This window comes from Saccopteryx bilineata, chromosome 3 (assembly GCF_036850765.1).
Source record: "Saccopteryx bilineata isolate mSacBil1 chromosome 3, mSacBil1_pri_phased_curated, whole genome shotgun sequence".
Taxonomy (NCBI): domain Eukaryota; kingdom Metazoa; phylum Chordata; class Mammalia; order Chiroptera; family Emballonuridae; genus Saccopteryx; species Saccopteryx bilineata.
In genome coordinates this window covers 308,934,668-308,950,868 of record NC_089492.1, presented here as the reverse complement: position 1 = coordinate 308,950,868, position 16,201 = coordinate 308,934,668, and the positions used below count along the sequence as shown (strand labels likewise).

The 16,201-nt window shown below is 47.3% G+C and overlaps 1 protein-coding gene across 5 annotated transcripts in view; it reads left to right on the top strand.

The window, feature by feature from the left end:
• The window catches only part of MYH14 (myosin heavy chain 14), a 103,356-nt gene that overhangs the window by 75,487 nt on the left and 11,668 nt on the right, over positions 1-16,201 (top strand). For all 5 annotated transcript variants that reach the window (XM_066271465.1, XM_066271464.1, XM_066271466.1 and 2 more), the window contains 6 exons: positions 2,126-2,230; positions 2,313-2,465; positions 4,116-4,364; positions 11,201-11,413; positions 13,805-14,017; positions 15,225-15,386. In XM_066271465.1, the coding sequence (XP_066127562.1) occupies positions 2,126-2,230; positions 2,313-2,465; positions 4,116-4,364; positions 11,201-11,413; positions 13,805-14,017; positions 15,225-15,386 (1,095 nt within the window). The remainder of the gene's footprint in view (positions 1-2,125; positions 2,231-2,312; positions 2,466-4,115; positions 4,365-11,200; positions 11,414-13,804; positions 14,018-15,224; positions 15,387-16,201) is intronic.

Genomic DNA, 16,201 nt, shown 5'->3' with positions numbered 1-16,201 from the left:
TGTCTCTGGGCTTCTGTTTGGTCCCCATCAACTCCACTGTCTGTCCCTTCCAATTTCTCCAACATAACCTCGCGTGGAGAGCGAGTATTTGCTGAGTAGTTGCGGTGTACCAGGCATCCTGTGTGTGTCACTGAATCCGCCTGACTGTCCTTTGGTGGTAGTGCTAATATTGTTCCCACTTCTAAACACAAGGAACCTGAGGCCTGCGGAGGTAATGTTGATTGTCTAAAGTCACTCAGAGCCAAAACCTCGAACCCAGACCTGCCTGGCCCTATCGCTCATAACCCCGCCACAACCCCCACCCTCCACTCTTCTCTTTTGGTCTTAAACAATCTGTGGTCTGGTTACGAAAGCCCCAAGTGAACGCCTGGAACCGTGTGAGGACAGTATCTTTCTGTGACTATGAGAACAGTGGGTTCTGTTTTTTAACTAAATGTCCAATACCTGTTCATTATTGAGAAAACAAACAGCAAAAAGAATGGAGGGAAGAATTACTTTAATTCCCCAGCCCCTCCAGGGGGAGACACTGTTACAGTTTTTAATTTCCAGATAAAAAGTTTGTATTCATTCCAGTAAAAGTTAGGCTACTATAACAGAGAGACTTCAGAATTCATCAGCTTATGTAAAATACACGGGTCTTTACCCCTCAAGAAAAAGGCTCAAGCATTTAAAGCTGGCAGAACTGCCTGACCAGGCAGTGGCGCAGTGGATTGAGTGTTGGACTGGGATGCCAAAGACCCAGGTTCGAGACCGCAAGGTCGCCAACTTGAGCATGGGCTCATCTGGTTTGAGTAAAAACTCACCAGCTTGGACCCAAGATCGCTGGCTCAGTCTGCTGAAGGCCCACGGTCAAGGCACATATGAGAAAGCAATCAATGAACAACTAAGGTGTTGCAACGAAAGACTGATGCATCTCATCTCTCCGTTCCTGTTGTTTCTATCTATCCCTCTCACTGACTCTCTCTCTGTATCTGTTAAAAAAAAAAAAAAAAAAAAAAAAGGCTGGCAGAACCCTATCCTCCATGAGGTCACTTAAGAGCCAGGTCCTTTTCTCTTGTTGTTCCACCATCCCCGAGGGCATTGACCTCATCTTCAGAGTAGAATCTGGGTTGTGGGCACACACGCATTCCAGTTTAGGAAGGGACAGAATTTACATACATCACTTTGCTTATATTCCATTGGCCACACCATAATCACATGACCAGAGTTCACTATAAGGGACTGTCACAGTGGGACCAAGAGAGAATGGATCTGGGGGGACCTCTAGGGTCTGCCCCAAAAGGAACCATGCTGTGCAGTTGCCACTGTACTAAGCACTTTACATAATACAATAGTAAAAGTGACACCAAAAGTAGAGTTTCATAGCCAATAGCAGAAGTTCTAGGCAGCACTAGAAGTTTCTTCAGCGTTGGAAGTGTTCTGTGTTTGTGCTGTCCAATTGGCTAGTGAGCACTTGAGATGTAGCCAGTGCAACTGAGGGATTGGATTTTTACTTCTAGATTAATTTTTGTTTAAATGGCCACATATGACCAGTGGCTGGCATCTTGGACAGCACAGCTTTGGAGCCTTCTTCTTGGGCTCTAATCTTGGTTCCACCACTTGTCGCTGTGTGCCCCTAGTCACGTTTCCTAACCTCTTAGTGTCCCACCTTTCCTGTCTGTAAACTGGGAATACTAATGGTATATACTTCATAGGGTTGATGTGTGAATCCAATATGCCAAAAGTTGTAAAGCACTTAGAATAGTTCTGGGCACATTCTGTGTAGCCATTCATTGGTTGATGGACACTTGAGTTGTTTCTTCCTTTTGCTATTGTGAGTAATGCTGCTGTCAATGTCCCTGTACATGTTTTTGCATGGACATATGTTTTCCTTTATCTTGGGTATGCACCTAGGAGCGCAATTGCTAGGCAATATGGAAACTCTGTGTTTAACTGTTTGAGGAATTGCCAGGCTGTTTTCCACAGTGGCTGTACCATGGAGGTGGAGGTGCATATGGAGTGGGCCTTAAATAATCTGTGGTCTGATTAGAAAAGCCCTGAGTGAGCCCTGGCTGTTTGGCTCAGTGGCAGAGCGTCAGCCTGGTGTGGGTGGAAGCCACCATTGGAAGGTGACCTTTTTCCACAGGCTGAACTTGAGAACGTGTCTGGGGCACTGAGTGAAGCCGAATCCAGAGCCATCAGGCTGAGCAAGGAGCTGAGCAGCACAGAGGCCCAGCTGCATGACACCCAGGTGACCACAGCCCCCTGCCCAGCCCCCAGCCCCTCCCACCCTTTGGCCCGCACCTGATATCCATTCTCCCCTCGGTCTACAGGAGCTACTTCAGGAGGAGACCAGAACAAAGCTGGCCCTGGGGTCCCGGGTGCGGGCCTTGGAGGCTGAGGTGGCGGGACTGCGGGAGCAGCTGGAGGAGGAGGCAACTGCCCGGGAGCGGGCAGGCCGGGAGCTGCAGACCGCCCAGGTCCAGGTGAGCTGTCCCGGGGGGAGACCTCAAGGGGCCACTTAGTCTCCCAACCTGCTCCTCCTGGTCTCCGGGCTCAGAGACGGCCCCATTGCCCAACCAGTCAGAGCCTAGGCTTCTGGGTGCCAATCTCACCTCTGACTGTCCCTCAGCCCCCACGGCCTGTCAGTGCAGAGCCCTGACTTGCGGTCTTATCTGCTACTTTCCATCCACACACCCTGAGCCCTGCTCAGGCCTCCTCTGCCACCTGGATCCCCATCTCAGCCTCCCTTCAAGCCTCCCTGCCTCCGGTCTCTCCTCCTCCTGCTCATCCTCCACATGGTCTTCCTCCCCCCAGAGCTGACCCTGCCCTTCTCTTGCTCATAGCCCTCCCTGGGCTCCAGCTCCCCCTGGACAAAGCTCAGGCCTCTCAGCCAGGTGCCAGAGGCCCTGCATCCTTTGATCCTTTCTTGTCCTTTAGCTGTATTCATCTCTCATTCCTCCTTCCCGGCTTCACTTGGAAAATTCTTTCCCTTCTTCAGGACTCAGCATTAGCTCTCTTCCCATTGTAGGAAGTCCATGGCCACCCCTCTCTGAACTCCCACAACCCATTTTTCTCCCCTGCCCCCACTCCAATCATCCTGGGCTGGAACATTCTCTGCCCATGACTTCCCCCACCAATGGGGGAGCTCCTTTAAAGTGGGACTCTGAGTTAGATGTGGTCCCCAGTATAGGCCAACATAGAGCCTGATTTATGGGAGGCCTTAAGAAATGCCTGATGAATGAATGAGTATTGAATGCATGCCTGCAAATATCCTTCTTTTTTTTCTTTTTTTTTTTCTTTTTGTATTTTTCTGAAGCTGGAAACGGTGAGAGACAGTCAGACAGACTCCCGCATGCGCCCGACCGGGATCCATCCACCCGGCACGCCCACCAGGGGGCGACGCTCTGCCCACCAGGGGGCGAAACTCTGCCCCTCTGGGGCGTCACTCTGCCATGACCAGAGCCACTCTAGCGCCTGGGGCAGAGGCCAAGGAGCCATCCCCAGCGCCCGGGCCATCTTTGCTCCAATGGAGCCTTGGCTGCGGGAGGGGAAGAGAGAGACAGAGATAGAGAGGAAGGGGGGGGGGGTGAAGAAGCAAATGGGCGCTTCTCCTATGTGCCCTGGCCGGGAATTGAACCCGGGTCCCCCACACACCAGGCTGACACTCTACCACTGAGCCAACCGGCCAGGGCCCAAATATCCTTCTTCAACTGACAAACTCCTAGGTCTACTTTAAGATCCATCTCAAATGCCCCCTCCTCTGGGGAGTCTCCCTTAAATGTTCTAAACAGGTTCTGAACCCCTTCTGAGGACTTCCATGGCTCCCATATTTCTACCTTAGTCTCCATCACCGTGGCTATGACACTCAGCCGTCTTAATTAGATTGGGGGCTCCCCAGGGCAGAGCCCAGGTCTGATTCATCTTCTGGGTCCCAGCGGGAGTAATTTTAATCTCCTGGAGAAGCTAGGGCTCCTAGAGCCCTCAACCTCAACCCTACTCGGAGGCAGAAGAGCCCAGTGTAGAGTCATTTCCCTCTTCAGGCCTCAGTCTCCTCATCTGGGAAATGGGGCCCTACCAACTCACACCTTGGTCACAGCCATGACTGCCACCCACCCTCTTTCTCCTCCCCTCAGCTCTCAGAGTGGCGGCGGCGCCAGGAGGAGGAGGCGGGGGCGCTGGAGGCAGGGGAGGAGGCTCGGCGGCGGGCAGCCCGGGAGGCTGAGGTCTTGACGCAGCGCCTGGCAGAAAAGACGGAGGTGGTGGAGCGGCTGGAGAGGGGCCGGCGGCGGCTACAGCAGGAGCTGGACGACGCCACCGTGGACCTGGAGCAACAACGGCAGCTCCTGAGCTCGCTGGAGAAGAAGCAGCGCAAGTTTGACCAGGTGGGCCACTTTGGTTACCCTTCTGGGACATCAGGATGCAAACCCGTGCTTCCCATGGTCACTGTGGGGAATCAGCAATGTGTGATGTCACAGCTGCACTGTGAACTTGGGGGGACCTTAGGGCAAGATGCTTTTCCCCTCTGAGTCTGTAAAGTAAGACACTCATCCAACCTGGCTGATCTCTTTTGTCCCAGAAAAACTATAGGTAGCTCCCCTTTTTACTCCCAAAGATGTCCTGAAGTTGCCCCCAAAGGTGCTGGCGAGGATTAAATGATGTAACACACCTCGGTTCTCCTGCTGGCTCACTGTGTGCCTCAGGCAAGCTGCTTTTCCCATTTCAGCCTCAGTGTGCCCATCTAGGAAATGGGGATAATATCAAGCATCTGGCAGTCTGAGGATGAAATAAGATCATAGAACCTCAGAGCATTAAGATCACGCAACCCAGAATTTCAAATCCCAGCTCAGCCACTTTCTGGCTATGTGGTTTGGGTAAATTGCTCCACCCTCTCTGCCTCATATTTATTTTTATTTTTCTATTCAGTGAAAGGAGGGGAGGCAGACAGACTCCTGCATGCACCCCAACTGGGATCCACCTGGCAAACCCACTAGGGGACAGTGCTCTGCCCATCTAGGGCATTGCTTCCTTGCTCAGCAGCCAAGCTCTTCCTAGCGCCTGAGGAGGAAGGAGGCCATGGAGCCATCCTCAGCATCACAGGCCAACTCTCTCCCATCGAGCTATGGCTGCAGGAGGGGAAGAAAGAGCGAGAGAGAGAAGTGGGAGGGGGAGGGGTGGAGAAGCAGATGGGCGCTTCTCCTGTGTGCCCTGAGAATCAAACCCAGGACACCCACATGCCAGGTCAAAGCTCTATCACTGAGCCAACCAGCCAAGGCCCTCTGCCTAATTTTTTAATCTAGAAAATTAAGGCATCATTATTTTGCCTTCAATTCTGAGAGAGATTTTCACTCAGTAAAGAATTGTAGGTAATTCTTTTAGCACTTGGAAGAGATCATTCCATGATCTCTGGCCTCCATTGCTTCAGATGAAAAGTTAGCAGACATTGAAATCATTGTTTCCTTATGGGTAGTTTGATGTGTTTTCCTAGCTGGTTTAAATTTGTTCTCTGATTTTGGATTTTAGCAGTTTGACTAGATGGGCAACTATGGGTCCTGTGTGTATCCTGCTTTGGGTTTGCAAGGTTTCCTGGGTTAGTGTTTTTTTTATCAAAAGTGGAAATTTTTAGCCATTATTTCTTCAGATATTTTTAGGCCCTATTTCCCCTCTTTCCCCTTCTTCTCAGACTGCAAATACCTGTATGTGTGACTACTTAATGCTGTCCCATAGATCATCAAGGCTCTATTAATTTTTTGTATCTCCTAGAATTTTATATGAATCATTCCCATATAAATTTCTTTTTTGATAGACTTCTTTCCTCACAATATTTTGAGATTCATCCAAGTTTCTGCATTTAACAATACCACTGGGGAACAAAATTTTTGTTGCATCCACAAAAACACTTGTTCTCACCTAATTCGAGTGTGCTGATCTCAAATCTGGCATTAGTTTTTCTCTAAGCTACAGGGTTTTTTTGCAATTCAAGATTTTAGGTTTTAATCTTATTGTAAAATTTTCAACATTTAGTTTAACATAATGAAGTAGAATGTCTTCTTGGGCATCATCTTTGTGAAAATACAATAATTTATATAATGCAGTAAATACACTAATACACTAAAAGATATGATCGCATCAGAATTTGTCTACAGTTTCGAAATAGAACATATTAAAACACTTATTTTAATCATATAATTTGTGCAAAAATTATTTAAATTCTATTCAGGCAAAAATTTGCACTTGTAGCTCTTGCGTTTGTGTACCTGTTGAGGACAATCTCGTTTGATGCTCCAGCAGTAGTCTGCTCATCACTAACAGCTCCAAGATTTTCGGGAAACTTATCAAGGTGACTGTTCAGGAAGTGAATCTTAACGCTCATGTTAAATCCAATGTCGTGGAAAGCCAACAGCATCCTTTGAACCAGAAGTTTATAGTTTTCTGCTTTTTTGTTGCCAAGGACTGCTTTGTAACTGCCACAAAAGACTGCCACGCTGCTTTCTCCTCCTTATTCATCTTCCTGGCAAATTCTTCGTCACGTATGAGGATTCGAATTTGAGGTCCATCAAATACACCTGCTTTTATTTTCTCAAAAGATAACGCAGGGCCTGACCTGTGGTGGCGCAGTGGATAAAGCATCGACCTGGAAATGCTGAGGTCGCCAGTTCGAAACCCTGGGCTTGCCTGGTCAAGGCACATATGGGAGTTGATGCTTCCAGCTCCTCCCCCCTGTCTCTCTCTCCCTCTCTCTCTCTCTCTCTCTCTGTCTCCCTCTCTCTCTCCTCTCTAAAATGAATAAGTAAAATAAAATTAAAAAAAAAAAAAAAGATAAGGCAGGAAAAGCAGAAATAATATGTTGAAAGCATTCACTTTCTCTATTCAAAGCCTGAACAAACTAGTTCATTAAGCCAAGTTTGATGTGAAGTGGGAGAAAAATGATTCTGTCTCGATTAACTACAGGTTCAATTCACAATATTTTGCATCCCTACTTCCAGAGCTTCACGTTTTGGCCACTCCTTTTGTGTCCAGTGTATCTCCCAAGCTCGACTGTCCCACAAACACAGAAAGCAAGGATACTTCGTGAAACCTCTCTGTTGTCCTAGCAGGAAATTTACCATTTTAAGATCCACACAAATGATCCAGTTATGTTCCTCATACTTCAGAAAGTCGAGGACAATTTTTATGTCATTATAATCTTCTTGCAGATGAGTTGAATAACCAATTTAAACCGCCGCATAAACATTACTATTGTGTAGGAGAACACATTTCAGACTCCATTTAGAGCTGTCAAGGAATAGCCACCATTCTGTTGGACTGTAAGTGGTAACACCTAGCTGACTGAGAAGACGACTGATATCATGACAGTAAACAAAGTGTTTGTCTTTGGAAAAACAGTCCACAAAAATTTCTTCACACTTCCTAAAATGGGATACTTTAGCTGACTGGTGAAGTACATTCTTTTCTTGAAGCCTGGAGACTAATAACTCAGCTGCTCTCTTTGATAGGCCCAAATCTCTTACTAAGTCATTCAATTCGGGTTGGCTAAACTGCTGAGGGGTTAATGACTGCTTGGCATCAGAAGAAGACCCTTCAGATTCTACAACCATTTCCTCATGCATCTTATCAAAATACACTTGATCACCATGTTCACTTTCTTCATCCTTAGAAGAAATAAAACCATTGAAAACTGGAACCGGGAGTGTCCCAGAGTGTGGGATAGGTCGTATTGCTGAAGGAATATTAGGATATGCGATCATATGCTGTTTTTTCTTGCCAATGCCCTTTGTATGGATCAGACAGAAATAACAGTCACTGCTGTGGTCCTTAGGTTCACGCCAAACCATGGGAATACCAAAAGGCGTTCCTTTGCATTTTCCTCTTGTCCGGTCACGAAGTATTTCCTCACAATGATGACACACAATATGAGGAGCCCAATTCTTGTCTTGATCACCAAGGGGAACTTGAAAATAGGCAATATATGCACGTGTCACAAATGATGAAATATTGTGCCTTTGACGTTGAAGTGTGTAACAGCAACATATATAACAGAAGGACTATTCTTACATTTATGCCTACTCAAAGAAGCCATGATTCAATCTTAAAACAAAATAAGAGGGTGTTTTTTATCAGATAATAGTTTTTTACATTTAAAAACAACTACAATTATGTAAAAGTGATGTTTGTAAAATATTAATTGCCTTGTGGTTATTATGTTCAATCCAAGAGTTGTTGCCCTTTAACTTCAATTTAAAAACTAATGCATGCCATTAACTGTAACAAAAAGAAATTAAAATTGCATAAAAACTAGAGCATGCACCAAAAACGGATTTCAGATTTGGAATCAGTGATGCAGAAATTTATAGAAACAGTTCTAAAACCTCATGCAACAGAAAAAAAAAATTTGTTCCCCAGTGTAATCCATTTTTTTTTTAAGTGAGAGGAAGGGAGATAAAGAGAGACTCCCACACGCATCTCAACTGGGGTCCACCTGGCAACACCCCCCCCCCGTCTGGGACTGATGCTTGGACCAACCGAGCTATCCTTAGTGCCTGGGGCTGACGCTTGGACCAACCAAGCCACTGGCTGTGAGAGCGGGAGAGAGAGAGAAGGGAGAGAGTGAGGGGAAGAGAAGCAGATGGTCACTTCTCACACATGTCCTGACCAGGGATCAAACCCAGGATATCCACACACCAGGCTGACACTCTATTCACTGAGCCAACCGGCCAGGGCCTCCTTTTTTTTCTTTTTCTTTTTAACTGCATCTTTGGTAAAGTGTCTTCAAATCTTTTGCCTTTTTTAAAATTAAATTGTTCCTTCACTTACTGAATTTTGAAAGTTTTTTTCTATATTCTGAATACAAGTTCTTTGTGTGTGTGTGTGTGTGTGTGTGTGTGTGTGACAGAGATAGAGAGAGGGACAGATAAAGACAGACACAGGAAGGGAGAGAGATGAGAATCATCAATTCTTCATTGTGGCACCTTAGTCTCCTTAGTTGTTTATTGATTGCTTTCTCATATATGCCTTGACTGGGGGTGGGGGGAGAGACTACAGCAGAGCTAGTGACCCATTGCTCAAACCAGCGACCTGGGCTGAAGCCAGTGACCTTGGGCTTCAAGCCAGAGACCTTTGGGCTCAAGCCAGTGACCATGGGGTCATGTCTATGATCCTACACTCAAACTGGGAGAGCCCATGCTCAAGCTGGCAACCTTGGGGTTTCGAACCTGGGCCCTCTGTGTCCCAGTCCAACGCTCTATCCACTGTGGCACCACCTGGTCAGGCTACAAGTTCTTTATTTAGATATACAGCTTTGCAAATATTTTCATCCAGTCTGTGGCTTGTCTCTAACTGTTTTAATAGAGTCTTTCAAAGGACAGAGTTTTTTATTTTGATGAAGTCCAATTTATTAATTTGTTATTTGATGGGTCATGATTTTGTCATTATGTGAGAGAAATCTTTTCCTAACTTAAGGTTGCAAAGATTTTCTCCTCTTTTTTTTTCCTTCTGGCTTTAGGTTTTACATTGAGGTCTGTGACCCACTCTGAGTTATTTTTTTAAATCTATATGGTGCTATCATAGCTCCAAGTTAAACATTTTTATATGTATGGATATCCAATTGTTTGAACACTAAGTGTTGAAAAGGCTCTGCCAACCAGCTTTTGCATATATATTTTGAAAATCAGTTAGTGTTCTCTAATTTTTTCTTCATTTTTGAAGTTGTTTTGCCTCTTCTACGTCTTTTGTGTTTCCGTATGTATTTAAGAATCAGTTTGTCATTTTTACATCACAAAAATCCTCCCTATTTGAGATTGCGTTGAATCAATAGGTCAATTTGGGAAGAATTGACATCTCGATGATACTGAGTTTTCTGGCCCAGGAACATGGTCCAGTTATTTAAATCTTTCATTTAGCTCAGGAATGTTGTATAGTTTTCAGTGCACATCTTCACATCTCTTGTCATATTTATACCTAAGTATCTCATATTTTTCCTGCTATTTTATTTATTTATTTTTGTGTGCATGTGACAGAGACAGAGAGAGGGACAGATACGGACAGACAGACAGGAAGGGAGAGAGATGAGAAGCATCAATTCTTCATTGCGGCACCTTAGCTGTTCATTGATTGCTTTCTCATATGTGCCTTGACCGGGGGGCTACAGCAGACCGAGTGACCCCTAGCTCAAGCCAGTGACCTTGGGCTCAAGCTGGTGAGCCTTGCTCAAATCAGATGAGCCCGTGCTCAAGCTGGCAACCTCAGGGTTTCGAACCTGGGTCCTCCACATCCCAGTCTGACGCTCTATCCACTGCACCACCGCCTGGTCAGGCTTTTTTCTGCTATTTGAAATGATACTATTTTTGTTTCAGTTTCTGACCGCTAAGGTATAGAAAGAAATTTTTGTATATTGATTTGTGTCCTACAGTTTAGATAAACTCACTCATTAGTGCTGGTAGATTCTGTTATAGATTCCATTGGATTTTCTGAGGTTTCTTCCAGTTCCAGTTTGACTGCCTGATGCTGTCTCTTAGGCTATTAAAGCTCTGTTAATTTTTTAACTATTTTTTTTCTTCGCTCTACTTAGATCATTTCTATTGACCTGTTTTCAAGTGTGCCAATTATACTGTGTCCAATCTGCCCTCAATTTCATCCAGTGACTTTTTGAGCTCAAATATTGTATTTTTCAGTTCTGTTTGATTCTGTTTGATAGTTTCTAATCCAATTCTGTTTTACTGTTTCTAATCCCTCCTGAAATAACCCTGTCTCTTCATCCATTGTATCTATCTTTTTCTGAATCTTACTTATCATAGTCCTTTTGTGATAATATTTAGGTCATCTGAGGGTCTGTTTTCACGGACAGATTATTCTCTTGATTGAGTTCCACTCCCTTCCTTCCTTTGCCAGTATTGTAAGTTTTATCATTTTCAATTATAATATCATAAAAAAATGTGAAGTTTGAAGTACATTTAAAAACTATAGGTATTATTTTCCTACCATTGCCCCAAGAGGAAGAAACACCCTTTCCTGTGTTCGGTATCTAAGAGTGAGGGGTTTATGAGTTTGATCCATTCAGGAGCTGAGCTGGTTTGGGACACGGTTGCGACTTTAATCCCTCTACCTCCCTCTTGTGTCTCTGCCTCTGTCTGTTTCTCTGTCTCTCTCTGTCCCTGGCTGCATCCGCTTGTGCACTCCTTTCAGCTAATCTATTTCCCTCACCCCCTCTCCCTTGCCCCGGAAGCTCCTGGCAGAGGAGAAGGCAGCTGTGTTGCGCGCAGTGGAGGAGCGCGAGCGGGTGGAGGCCGAGGGCCGGGAGCGGGAGGCCCGCGCGCTGTCGCTGACCCGGGCGCTGGAGGAGGAGCAGGAAGCACGGGAGGAGCTGGAGCGGCAGAACCGGGCCCTGCGCGCCGAGCTGGAGGCCCTTCTGAGCAGCAAGGATGACGTCGGCAAGAGCGTGAGTGAGGCCCCCTCTCCCCAAGACATCCATGTGACAACTGCATGCACACATGCATGTGTCACATGCAGAAAATGAAAAGACCCAGTCATCCAAGTCACGTGTTCATGCACAAGCATAGAACAGGAGCTGAGCTGCTGACCAAGCATGCATGTTCACATACACATACACATAGACCAGTGGTTCTCAACCTGTGGGTCGCGACCCCGGCAGGGATCGAACGACCAAAACACAGGGGTCGCCTAAAGCCATCGGAAATACATATTTTATTTAAGCTGACATAGACCATGAGGAGACTCTTCCATCAAACACATGCATTAACACCTAAAACATGAACACTGCTCACAGAACATACATGTTCACATGTACGTACATGGAATGTGTGGAGAATCTTTCCTTAACCACACATATTCACATGTATGTGCATGGAATGTGCAGGGAATCTTCCATTAAACACATGTTCACATGTACACATAGACTAAGAATCTCATCACATGTGTATGTGAATACTTAGAGACAGAAAATATAAAGAGAATCTATCACCACATACAGGTTAAGAACTACCCCTAAACATGAGGATGTGCGTGCAGTGTGAGGAGTGCCCACCTTGTCACCCCCAAGCTCACACAGACTTTCCCCTCAGGCCTCTGTCTTCCCCGGGCTTATACATCCCCAGGGCCTGTGAGGAGCACTGCAGGCCTGGCCAGACAACCAGGTCCTCTCACTGAGCCTGTGTCCCAGCCTTCTGTGAGGCCCACCCTCCACTTCATTTTTCCTTCAGTCACCAAATAAATATATCCGAGGGGCACCAGACATGACTGGCCCAGGGACAGAGGCCACCCTGGGGAATGACAGGAGGGACTGTCAGAATACATTTAGTTGATTCCTGGACTTTGGCATTGATGCGATGGAGCTTTTATTTTATTTTATTTTATTGATTTTAAGAGGAGGTGGAGAGTGAAAGAGAGAGAAAAGAGAGTGAGAAGCACCAATTTGTAGTTGCGGCACCTTAGTTGTTCATTGATTGCTTCTCATATGTGCCTTGACTGGAGGGCGGGGGGGCTCCAGCCAAGCCAGTGGCCCCTTGCTCAAGCCAGTGACCTTGGGCTTCAAGTCAGTGACCTTGGGATCATGTCAATGATTCTGCACTTAAGCCAGTGACCTCGCACTCAAGCTGGTGAGCATACGCTCAATCTGGTAACCTCAGGGTTTTGAACCTGAGATCTCAGCGTTCTAGGTTGACGCTCTATCCACTGCACCACCACTGGTCAGGTGATGCAACAGAGCTTTTAGCCAGGCCTAGAGAACTCCCAAACTTGAAATATACCTTTTGCCTGCACTCCCAGGGACACTGGAGCCAGAACCCAGCTAATACTCAGAGCCCTGGGGAAAACTGTCAAGTTATTTGTAGTGAGTCCAAAGGTCTTTTTGGAAAGTAGGATATTGATGGGACAAAGTTTGATTCCTTTAAGCAAACAAAGTTGATAGGTAGGTGCCAAAATAGGAGGGAAGACCAGTGGCCCCTTCCAAAGGCTGAAAGTAGATGCTGTCACTGACCATCGTCTTCATAAGGGTCATTGAGTAGTGGTCACACTCAGACATAGTCCTTGCCCTATAGAAGTACAGTCCACTGTGGGAGGTGAGTGTCACACAGAGATAGCACGTGTTAAATGACAGTTGTGACTGGCCTGAATCAAAGAGGGGCTAAGTGCCAGGAGCATGGGTAACAGGGAGGCCCTGACAGGTCAAGCGCTACTTCTCTGAGGAGGTGACAATTAAAGAGAGGTGGCAGGGGGAAAGGGGAGGTCTCAGAATTCATAAACCCAGATCGGTTTCACAGGATGTTTGAGGTTTTTAAAATAATTGATGCCTCCCTGAGAGGTCTGGGAACCCCCAAGCTGAGAAAAACACAGAAGGAGATAATGGGTTGATGACAGACACCCTGAGGAGTCTGGCAGAAACCAACCCTGATGGCTCTGGAGTTACACACCTTTAACTCATTTCCACACAGGGTCCACAGATGAAGTACCAGTGAAGTGAGCTCACAATCCAAAATCACAAAACCCCCGAGTGAGAGTCAGCTGACCTGACTAACACTTGAATTGGACTCTCAAGAGCTTCAGATAATAGTATTATCACTCTTAGGTTCTTAATAAAATGTTTTAGAATGATTCAGGATGATTCATATTCATTTTGAAACATCCCCTAATTTTTGTGAGCAGTATAGTTAAATAGGTGTCCAGGAAAGGTTGAGTGAGTGAATGAATGAACAAACTAAGATGGGCATATCGACTTGGGATCCACTCACTTTCGCCTAGTCTAGATCCAGGATCCTGGCCTCTCCTTCCCTAGTGACCCCGGTGCCCCATGCCCACTCTTCCTCTCCACCAGGTACATGAGCTGGAGAGATCCCGCCGGGTGGCAGAACAGGTAGCCAGTGACCTGCGAACGCAGGTGACGGAGCTGGAGGATGAGCTGACAGCAGCTGAGGATGCCAAGCTGCGCCTGGAAGTGACCGTGCAGGCTCTTAAGGCCCAGCATGAGCGTGACCTGCAGGGCCGAGACGAGGCTGGTGAGGAGAGGCGGCGGCAGCTGGCCAAGCAGGTACCAGCAGGCCCAGCGGGAGGCCACTGTCCATCTGGCCCTGCCATGGGGCGTACAGGCAGCGAGAGGGCTGGAAGTCTCACCCACCCACCTGCTCCCTAGTGTTTCTACCCAAGTCCCATCTGCTAGCCCACTAGCTTACTGTTCCCTGACCCATTCCCTGCCATAACCCAGCCGGCATTCCCTCCACCCTCCGGATGCACTCCTCATCATGTGCTCACTGACCAGCTTGTCCACACCCCCTTCATCCACAACCTCCCTCCCTCATTCACTTACTCTTTCTTTTTATTATAATTTTTTTTTCTCCGAAGTGAGAAGCGGGGAGGCAGACAGACAGACAGACTCCTGCATGTGCCCGACCAGGATCCACCAGGCATGCCCACCCCATCTGGGGCATCGCTCTGTTGCTACCGGAACCATTCTAGCGTCTGAGGTGGAGGCCATGGAGCCATCCTCAGCACCCGGGCCAACTTTGCTCCAGTGGAGCCTTGGCTGTGGGAGAGGAAGAGAGAGATAGAGAGGAAGAAGAGGAGGGAGGGTGGAGAAGCAGTTGGGCACTTCTCCTGTGTGCCCTGATCGGAAATCGAACCCGGGACTTCCATACATCACTTTCTCTTTCACTTGCTTCCTCCTCTGGTCCCCACAGGCCCTCTCTGCACCATTCATTCATTCCCCTTCAGTCCTGGGTCTCCAGTGGGCATGGCCCTCTACTAGGTGAAGGGTGCTGAGCATTGGAGGGGCAGGTCAGCTCTGAGTGTCAGAAAGACCCCTCGAGGCAACGTGGGCAGTAGACTGGAGGGCAAGAGACTGTAGCTGGGAGCCTTGGGAAGAGAAATGAAACCTGTGACCCAGGTTGGGGGTCTCTGGGTGTCTTTTTATCTCCCCTGATCCAGCCATGGTGAAGGTACAAGACTTTGCCCCCCGGCACTGGGGAGCCACAGGACAACCATGAGCAGGGGAGGGGCAGGGCAACTCTGAGTATAGAGAGACCCTTCTGGAGCCCTGCTGGGACGGGCGGGAGGTGGGAGACAGGAGCCGGGAGCTGAAAGGAGGGCTTGGGGTGGGGAGAGGCAGGGGCAGGAGGAACGGGGTTGCAGGCCTCAGCAGGGGCTGGAGGCTGGACATCTATGTCGCAGGCATGTGGAGGGAACCTGGGCCTCCTGTGCCCTGAGCCCTCCCTTTCCACCTCCCCCTACCCCACCTCCAGCTGCGGGATGCTGAGGTAGAGCGGGACGAGGAACGCAAGCAGCGCGCTCTGGCGGTGGCCTCCCGCAAGAAACTGGAGGCGGAGCTGGAGGAGCTGAAGGCCCAGACCTCGGTGGCTGGGCAGGGCAAGGAAGAGGCGGTGAAGCAGCTTCGCAAGATGCAGGTAAGGGCGGGGCTTAAACTGGCTGAGGGCGGGGCTTAAGCCCGGGAGGCGTCGCCCCCCCTCCAGTGAGGCCCGCTTGGACCCCTCCCTCTCCACCCCACCAGCAGCACCCAAATTAATCACCATCCTTATAACATCCATACTCTAAGGCTCACTTCATTTGTTTGATATTTTTATTGCCTTTATTTAAAATGCTTAATTTTTAAGTCTAATTCTCACATTTAATTTTTAATTTTTGGAATGGAGATACTTTAGGATTCCCCCCTCATTATGAAAGTTAAATTTGGTTGTTTAGAAAAAACTTTTTTTTGGATAATGATGTATCAAGGTAGGTTCATCAATTGTAACAAATGTTCCTCTCTGGTGGGGGATACTGATGGTGGTGGAGGAGGCGGTGCCCGGGAGGCAGGGCGTATATGGGACACCTCAATACCTTCTGCCCAATGTTGCAGTAAACCTAAAACTGCTCTAAAAAGACAAGTCTATTTTTTTAAAAAGTATAGAACTGAGCTGTCCAATACCGTGGACACCAGCCTGGTGTAGCTATTGGGCATCTATAATGTGGTGGGTCCAAAATTCTAATTACATGCTGGATTCTAACTCAATACTTTTTATATTACTATAAATATTAATACCATTTGGCTATATTTGGCTAAATGAGGGTTCAAAATAATCTCACTTCTTTCCTTTTACCTTTTCGATGTGGCAACTGGAAAATGTAAAACAGCCTATGTTCTCGCAACATAGTTCCACTGGGCAGCACTGCAATAGATAGACCCCTCTCAGAAAGTAAAAATTGCCATCATGTTGTCACT